Below are 8,945 nucleotides of genomic sequence, written 5' to 3' on the forward strand. Positions count from 1 at the left end.
CATCTATTTTTTTCACCATTTTGGTCGCATACTGACATCAGAGGCATTAGGCCAGCTCAAAAGAGTCCACTACGGAGTTCCATCTCACATATTGCGGGAGACTTAGCTTGGTTCCTCTCCCTTTTTTCAGTATTTTGCAATTTCAACAAAATTAGCTTTTATTTCTGGAACAGTGAAGTTCATCAAATGAGCACTGCAACCATATGTCATTAGCTTGGGACTCTCTTCAAACTCCTCTAAAGTTCTTCTCCTCTGGCATACATTTGCAGCATTGTCTGTGACCAATCTTCATAGAAGACATTTTAATTTTTTTCCACAGTTTGTTAAAGCTTTTACTGCTGCTACCTGTAAATATTCTGCTGTTTGCACTTTCTGATGTATGAATTGTTTCTGTAAGGAAGACAGTACCTTCTTCTGTTGTCACACAAGCAAATAATAGAATGATTATGGACATTGATATACACATCAAGACTGAGGTTAACACTTTTACCCTCAAGACTTTTTGCACACAGCTCAATTTTCTCTCATACACTTTATCCAGCAATTTGCTTGAGACATCTGCTCTGTTGACTGGACTGTATCCTGGTCTTAATGACGGAACCATGTTAATGAAGTGTGGGTTCTCAAATCACATGGAAAAGAGAGTTTGTTGCATAAACAACCCGCACAATTTTTCCATCAATTACCTCTTTTTATGATCTGCTGGTTCTTATCACAAAAATATCTATTTTTTTTCTGGGTGATGGAATGGTTTTTTTCCCCGCTACATGTGGTATACCGTGGCAACGTGACATACATGATGTGATCGAAACATTATAATTAACACTAACTCTGAAACTATGGAAAACGAAGATGATCTTGAAGGTGCATAGTCTTCAGAACCCTGCATATTTAAGGATGGATTCTCCTAAAAAAAAGTCAATTAAGTTACTTAATTATTATTACCATACTGCTCAGTTAGTATTACTCATTGCATTCACTGACACTAAAGACTACTTTAAAGGTGAAATTGTAAAGGATAATCTGCCTATTTCAGTTATTTTTTTAATCACAACTGTATCAAAAATTATACTACTACAAAGAAACAACTATTTTTTTGCTCACATATGAGAATTCACGAATAGTCCAGAAGGAAAACAAAAAATGCTTTTTGAGGAAAAAAAATCTATGTAAATAAAATAATTTTTTTTTAAATTATTGATTTTTATCCATCCTGGATTATACCTAATTTATGAAGTTTAAAGTTTTAGAGCCTTAAAGTTTGCTTCCCAATTCTGCCATCAAATGCCCCCAATGTTTAATTTTAAAATACTGGGATGGGAGGCAATTACAAATGAACTTGTTACTTTGATATTTCTATTAATGTCTGACAAGAAACAATTGTTTTCATTTCAGTTGCCATCATTCTCTTCCCTCCCCTTCCCCTCTCCTATTTATTTTGGGTGTACGCATCCTAAACTCATAACTCCGGTCATCTGAAGAAGTGGGCTGTGCCCACGAAAGCTCATGATACCATCTACATGTTTTGTTAGTCTATAAAGTGCTACCAGACCATTTGTTGTACTACTATAGACTGTTCTTCAGATTATCTCAAACTAACCATGTTCACGTTGTTTCAGTACTTATGTAAGAAACCTCCATGGAATTAGATGCTGGTGATTCAGTAAGTGATAATCTCTTGACTGAGTCATGAGCAAAAGCCCTCACACACTTGTGCAACAAGGCACAGCATAGCCAGAGTAGCTGTTTCTGGGATGCGGCATAAAACCTAACATAAAATCAAATCAGTAGAGGTGCCATGTCAGTTTTCCCAGAGTAGAGAAGTTCAGTATTTGGTTAGGACACCAGGATTATTGAATTCTGCCTACCTAAAAATATTCTCCTGTAAATCCAACTACAGTTTTTAAACAATTCCTTTCCTATGGTTGTGATGTATTACTGTTATACTGATTCACAGTCAACTCTAAGGTGAAACGTCAGTGAGGGAGATTGGTGAATCAACTGTCTTGGTATTTTAGATGAACGGTGCACTCAATATAATAGATAATTTTTATATGACTAGGCTGATGTAAAAAAAAAAATCCAGCCAGAGTTTTCAAATATGTACTATATACTGTCTTATTAAAATTAGTTCTGTTTAATATGTTCATGCTGTTTTTACAAAGTACTTACTTGTGAAAATACTGGACATTAATATGCAGAGAACTTGGACATCTTAAAAAAAAATCAGTTCCCAAGTACTTAGTTCTTAGTTCCAGAAAATGTCCTGTTAAACATACTGAGATGCTTACAACTGCACATTTTATGCCAATAAAACAATGTTCCTTTTATTAAGTTGACACAACAAAAACTAATGCTTCATATTTAAATTAATCCCTGAAACAGAGCTAGTGTTTTTAAGCACATATTCAAGAACACTGAGTACACATTGGTTTGAATATTTAGTTGCATGATAGGTAACTAAAACAAATCAACGAGCCACTTCAAAGGCTTTTTTTTTTGGGAGAAGGGAACAAAGAAAGGAAAAAAGGCAGCAACAGAACAAGCCAGAAAATGTATAAAGCAATATATCGTATCTTGGTATTTGTCTTGTGAGGTAGGGATGTAAGCAAGTAGCCAAGTACTCAGCTACCCAATAAGCCCAAGCTTATCGGGGAGTGGGGGTGGGGGAGGAAGGAGAAAAGGTAACAGGAGCCAGTGCTGGGAGAAGCCGGCTCAAAAGCCAATTCCCCCAGCATCAACTCTGCAGTGCTGCCTTCCCCTTCCTCCCGTTGCAGTGGTGGGGGGAGTAGGGAAGGCTACCACAAAGCAGTCTCTATCCACAGCGGGCCGAGCTTCGTCATGAGCAGAGGATGCTCTAGCAGCAGCCCCTGTTCACAGTGGACCAGGCTAGCTGCGGACAGGGGCTGTTGCTGGAGCAGCCTCTGTCCACAGCCAGCCTAGATCACCGCACACAAGGGCTGCTGGACATGGCACAAGCCGGGACTCTCAGTTCCAGCTCACGCTGGGTCTGAACTAACCCCACTGTGGCTCTGCATTTTAAACGCAGTAAGAGCAGGGCTGCCTGCCCACCTGGCTCTTACTACATTTACACTGCAACATCACAGCGGAGGTAGCTTCTGGACCCGGCGTGAGGCAGGACAGAGCACCTTCCCTTATGGACTAATTGTGCAGTCCATACAAGTTGTATCAACTATGCAAACAATTACCCACACCTCTTAACATCCTTATTCCAAGCACCAGGAATTTCAGCATATGTACATTGTATAAGTAATCATGAAAAAGATCCTGTTTTAAAGATCATGTTTGCTGGATTTTTTTTAAATGCACATATATTCTGAGTCATATTTCAGGACAAATCTAATTAGACAAATCATATTGCAGCCAACAGTAACTTCAGACAGTAATTCTTAAATGAAACAAAAAACAGCACTATGCAGCACTTTAAAGACTAACAAGATGGTTTATTAATTATTTATGTATTAATGTGTGTTCCCTTTTTTTGATTGTATACCTTTGGTATATATAGTCATGCCAATTTTCTTCCACAATTTGATCTGAGGAAGTGGGTCTGGCCCACGAAAGCTCATCACCTAATAAACCATCTTGTTAGTCTTTGAAGTGCTACATAGTCCTGTCTTTTGTTTCAGCAAGACCAGACTAACACGGCTACATCTCTATTTAATTCTTAAATGTCATCACACAGAGTGTAATAATTCTGCTGAAAATATTACTTTAAAAACCATGTATCACAAGTAGGAGGTTAATTTATATGATCACTGTAGAGCTCCAATATACTTACAGACTGCAAAAAAAATAAAAAATAAACACAGAAGTTAGGTGTTGAAGGGTAACTGTAACTAAATTCCCTGTAAATTAAGCAGCTGCACAGCTGTTTTCTGAACTCTGCTCAGAAGTTCAAAGCTCCCAAGCAGGCAGGGAGCTCAGCTGACTGGTGAAGGCAGGGCATCCTCTCCCTAAGCAAGTAGATAAAACAGAGTTGCTCTGTGTTTTAAGTGGAACAGCACCCAGAGCAGGTAAACAAGGGAGAGAAAGGAGACAATAAGTGGCTGGAGAAAGGGAGTGATTGGCTGAAGGAGAGTCAGAGGGGAGAAGAGTCCTACATGCACAAGGAGAGAGAGGTAGGAACTCAGCACTCTCAAGCCCCCTGGGAAGAGGAGAGAAGAGGCTGATTGCACGGGATAGGCGGGTGCTGGCACTGGGGTGAGGTGGAGGATGTATGGATAATTTGTTTGTGATTTAGCTGGGAGTTAGAACAGGTCAGACTAGCACGCAGTCATCAGCAGTCTGAGAAGCAGGATTTTATCCCAGGCCCCACCTGGGCTGCGGGGAGCTCACTGCACAAAGATCGATGGGGGCAAGAGGGTGGGTTGTTGCTGGCATCTGTGAAGTGAGGTAGAGTTTGTTTGGGGTGTCCCTCACTTGCTGCAGTCCTCTGTCCGGTTGGAAGGGCGGGGAGAGAGAAAGCAGGGGTGGGTGTAAGCATGCAAATGTCATGGCCCACATTTCAAACAAAGCTTACATAGGTGTTAATGGCCTAACAAGAAAGAAAGATTCTTTTAAACAGATTGTGGAGTGTTGCTGATATCTAAAACTCTGATATTAATGATTTTTTAAAAATTCTGTGTTACTATTAATACATGGTATATTTTATTTCATACTAAATATTGTAAGCATTGCTCATAGAATCATAGAATACTAGGACTGGAAGGGACCTCGAGAGGTCATCAAGTCCAGTCCCCTGCCCTCATGGCAGGACCAAATACTGTCTAGACCATCACTGATAGACATTTATCTAACCCACTCTTAAATATCTCCACAGATGGAGATTCCACAACCTCTCTGGGCAATTTATTCCAGTGTTTGACTACCCTGACAGTTAGGAACGTTTTCCTAATGTCCAACCTAAACCTCCCTTGCTGCAGTGTAAATCCATTGCTTCTTGTTCTATCCTCAGAGGCCAAGATGAACAAGTTTTCTCCCTCCTCCTTATGACACCCTTTTAGATATCTGAAAACTGCTGTCATGTCCCCCCTCAATCTTCTCTTTTCTAAACTAAATAAACCCAATTCTTTCAGCCTTCCTTCATAGGTCATGTTCTCTAGACCTTTAATCATTCTCGGTGCTCTTCTCTGGACCCTCTCTAATCTCTCCACATCTTTCTTGAAACGTGGTGCCCAGAACTGGACACAATACTCCAACTGAGGCCTAACCAGTGCAGAGTAGAGCAGAAGAATGACTTCTCGTGTCTTGCTCACAACACACCTGTTAATGCATCCCAGAATCATGTTTGCTTTTTTTGCAACAGCATCACACTGCTGACTCATATTTAGTTTGTGGTCCACTATAACCCATAAATCCCTTTCTGCTGTACTCCTTCCTAGACAGTTGCTTCCCATTCTGTATGTGAGAAACTGATTTTTCCTTCCTAAGTGGAGCACTTTGCATTTTTTCTTTATTAAACTTCATCCTGTTTACCTCAGACAATTTCTCCAATTTGTCCGGGTCATTTTGAATTATGACCCTTTCCTCCAGAGCAGTCGCAACCCCTCCCAGCTTGGTATCATCTGCAAACTTAATAAGCGTTTACTCCATATATATATTTACTCCGTGGCAAGTAGATTTTAGCCTGGCACAGCGCTGCAGCGCGATTAGCGCATGCACAGCAGCGCGATTAGCGCATGCACAGCATGCCAAATGGCATGGCTGGCGAGCAGGGCTTGCCGCCGCTTCTCAAGCCCTGCATATATATATATATATATGCAGGCTTGAGAATCGTGCTGCAGCACTGTGCCAAGCTAAAATCTACTCGCCACGGGTGAGTAGATTGACCTAATTGTCGAGCCCTGTATATATGCATGCATGCATGCATTTTGTTTGCATATTGGTGGTGCACATCCACAAAATACTTCAATAGTGGTGTTGCACATAAAATTTCAATTGCCCCTCCTCCCCCCAATTCAACCCATTCAAAGATAGGAGAGATTAGAGGGAACACTGTTCAACACCTAGGGCTCTGTTCTTGAGACCACAGATCAGCATACCTTTTGAAAATATTGATGAAAGAACACACCAACTTGAGAAATATTTGCTAAACAATACACATCCAAAACATTGGAACAGCTCTGCATAAAAATGTTGTTAAGTATTTGTCATCTATATTTCCACTAACACTGTCCAAATTTTACATTGTTTCTGGATTTAAATGTTTCCAGATTATCTTAATGGTAACATTTTAATCATGTATTCCTAAACTCTAATGTTTAACTTTACTGAAGTCAACAATTACTCACCTTAAGTTACATTAAACGAATGCACAGAGGATCAGAAACACAATCTGTTCCTCCTAACTCTTATTTCCAAAGTCCAGGAAGGAGTATTATTTTTGGGTGTAATATTTAATTTTAAAAAAATAACCAACGTATTAGCTGGCCCTCAGCAGCAAACAAAATATATACTGTAATAATTATGCCAGCGTCACTATAAGCATGCCTAATAGCCTTTTTAATATGTAACGTTTAAATGTGAGCCATTTCCCTTATACCGAGTTCTCTATGTAATAATGATATTAGCATGTACACGTGGATGCAAGTACATAAAACCAAGACTAATAAAATTTTCACCGATAACTGGGGCAAGCAAAATTTTTAGTTTATTGACTATAAAAACACTGCCATTTTAAATGGTTGAAATGTACCATCCTAATATGCATGGGGAAAATTATCAGTAACAGACTAATGAAGTTATCCCAAGGGGCTGGAGGGAGGGAAGGAAAAAATAAAAAAGATGAGATTTAAGATGAAAGGGAACAACCCAAACATGGCTAAAATTTAGAAAAACTGACAACACTAAGCTCTGCATTTTCCCAGATCTCCTGCTTCCCACTGCTGTGCTGTTGAAAAAGTGATGTTTTGCTATGGAATAATAAATCCAAATGACATACGTATTTTTCAGTACATTTTTACAGACAGCTATGTTCCTATACCTCCATCTCCCAAAAACCGTACTATGAATTGGCCATAAAAAAGATTATCTTCAAAAATGCTTCTCTTTCAAGACTAAGATTTCAGTCATAGGTGCAACCAGTACAAACTCCTTCAAGACTAAGATTTCAGTCATAGGATCAACCAGCAAGAACATTCAAAATGGTGACTAGCAATAATAAATCAGAAAACCCACCATGAAAATTAAATCCAACCCTGCAAAATAGATGATGGAGGCTGAGGCTTTTCTAGCATACAGCCATTTGTCCAGAAGTAAAGATCTCCAAGTTATATGGATTTTTTTCAGCCAAAGAAAATTTTCCCCCTCAAAATCTGCCAGTACCAACAAGACACCAGCCAAATGGTTAGGAGAAAGTGTATTTTCATCTGTGACTGTTTATCTCCACCGTCATTGTTAGATTGTTAGGAACGGAGTAAGGGACAATGAGATGGTTAAGGCTAAAGGAAAGAGATATAGCAGCAGAGGGACAGAGCAAGGGGAAACAATAAAAATGGGTGCAAGGCACAGAAGAGGGGATAGAATACACAAACAGAGGGCTATTGGGATATGACAGTCACCAGTCAATATCAGCTCAGGGAACAATATAAGTGGGACAGCAAAGCAGCATGGAATGGAGAAATGGGTATACAAGGATAAAGCATGATAGTGGAAGAGTGGGAGCAGCGTATGGAGGACACCATTCAGGAAGCTGGATCTGGATCCAATGAAATGGGGACAGAAAAGCTATGTGGAACTTGGCCAGCACACAGGAACATGGGGGTCCCATAAAGCAGGGCACAGGTGATGGGGGAGGGATGCGATAGCTAGTAGGGAGCAAGGCACAGACACAAGGGAAGTGACAGGGGACAATGAGGCAAGAGGGACGGTGGGAGGGGGCAGACACACGGGAGGTGGCGAGGGACAATACAGCATCAAAGAGGGGGCAGGGCACAGACGGGTGCAATATCGCAGCACAGCAGAGACGGGGTAGGATGCAGACGCAGGGTGCCAGGGGGCAGGGAAGCAGCAGGAATGGGGCAGGAAGCGGGCGGCAAACACGAACCAGGGGCAGCACGGGGCCGGGGCCAACACTCACCCGTCTTTCCGCTTGGCTTTGTAGACGTGCCCGTAGGTGCCTCTCCCCACCTTGCAGCCCTCGTACTCGAACAGGTCCTCCACCCGCTCCCGCTCCCCAGTCAGCTTCACCTTGAAGTCATAGTCCATCTTCAGCGCCCGCCGCCGCGACCCACAGCCCGCCGCGCCTCCGGACACCGCAGGGACCAGGGAGGAGGAGGCCCCGCACCAGCGACACGGACCATCCAGGGGGAAGCCGACGAGCGCGGGGGCTGCCCCCTTCCTCTCTCACCCCGTCTCCTGCCGCTCCCTGCCCGCCGCAGCCAGACAACGGCACAACAGCCGGTATTGCACCTGGAATACGGCAGCCCCGCTTCACTGCACTGTTGAAAAAGCGTCGCAAGCCGCTCTCACCGCGACACCTCCCCAGCAGCAGCGACTAAAACACCACGTGGAATCTAGCCGGCTGAGAGCGCCCAGTCCACCTCCCGGACCGGCATGCATTGCGCCACCGGGGGCCGGCGCAGGAGCGTTGCATGATGGGAGTTGTAGTACAGGCTTCGGTAAAGGGCCCCGCTTTGCATGCTGGGAGTTGTAGTCTGAGCTGAGCTAATGTTGGAGCGTTGCAGGCTGGGAGTTGTAGTCTGGGGGCGGTTGAAGGCGCGCTCATTGGAACGGAATGGCGCCAAGGCAGAGCGCTGGGTGGCGCTAGGGGCTTATTGCGTGCATGCTGGGGTTGCTGCATTCTGGGAACTATAGTTTGGAAGGGGGTTAACAAATGATTGAAGTTGCATCTACCCCAGACGAGCTGATAAGATTTAAAATAAGGCAGTCCCTGCCAGTATTAACCATAAAGTCACATTTAA

At 42.6% G+C, this 8,945-nt stretch overlaps 1 protein-coding gene across 5 annotated transcripts in view; it reads right to left on the bottom strand.

The window, feature by feature from the left end:
* The window catches only part of CDK8 (cyclin dependent kinase 8), a 180,476-nt gene extending 171,899 nt beyond the window's left edge, over positions 1 to 8,577 (bottom strand). For 2 of the 5 annotated variants that reach the window (XM_075919243.1, XM_006138901.4), the window contains exon 1: positions 8,102 to 8,577. In XM_075919243.1, coding sequence (XP_075775358.1) covers positions 8,102 to 8,229 — 128 coding nt within the window. In that variant the 5' untranslated portion in view covers positions 8,230 to 8,577. The remainder of the gene's footprint in view (positions 1 to 8,101) is intronic. The other 3 variants (XM_006138900.4, XM_025179387.2, XM_075919245.1) reach the window with 3 other exon arrangements.
* Positions 8,578 to 8,945: the final 368 nt, after the last annotated feature.

This window comes from Pelodiscus sinensis, chromosome 1, assembly GCF_049634645.1.
Source record: "Pelodiscus sinensis isolate JC-2024 chromosome 1, ASM4963464v1, whole genome shotgun sequence".
NCBI classification, from domain to species: domain Eukaryota; kingdom Metazoa; phylum Chordata; order Testudines; family Trionychidae; genus Pelodiscus; species Pelodiscus sinensis.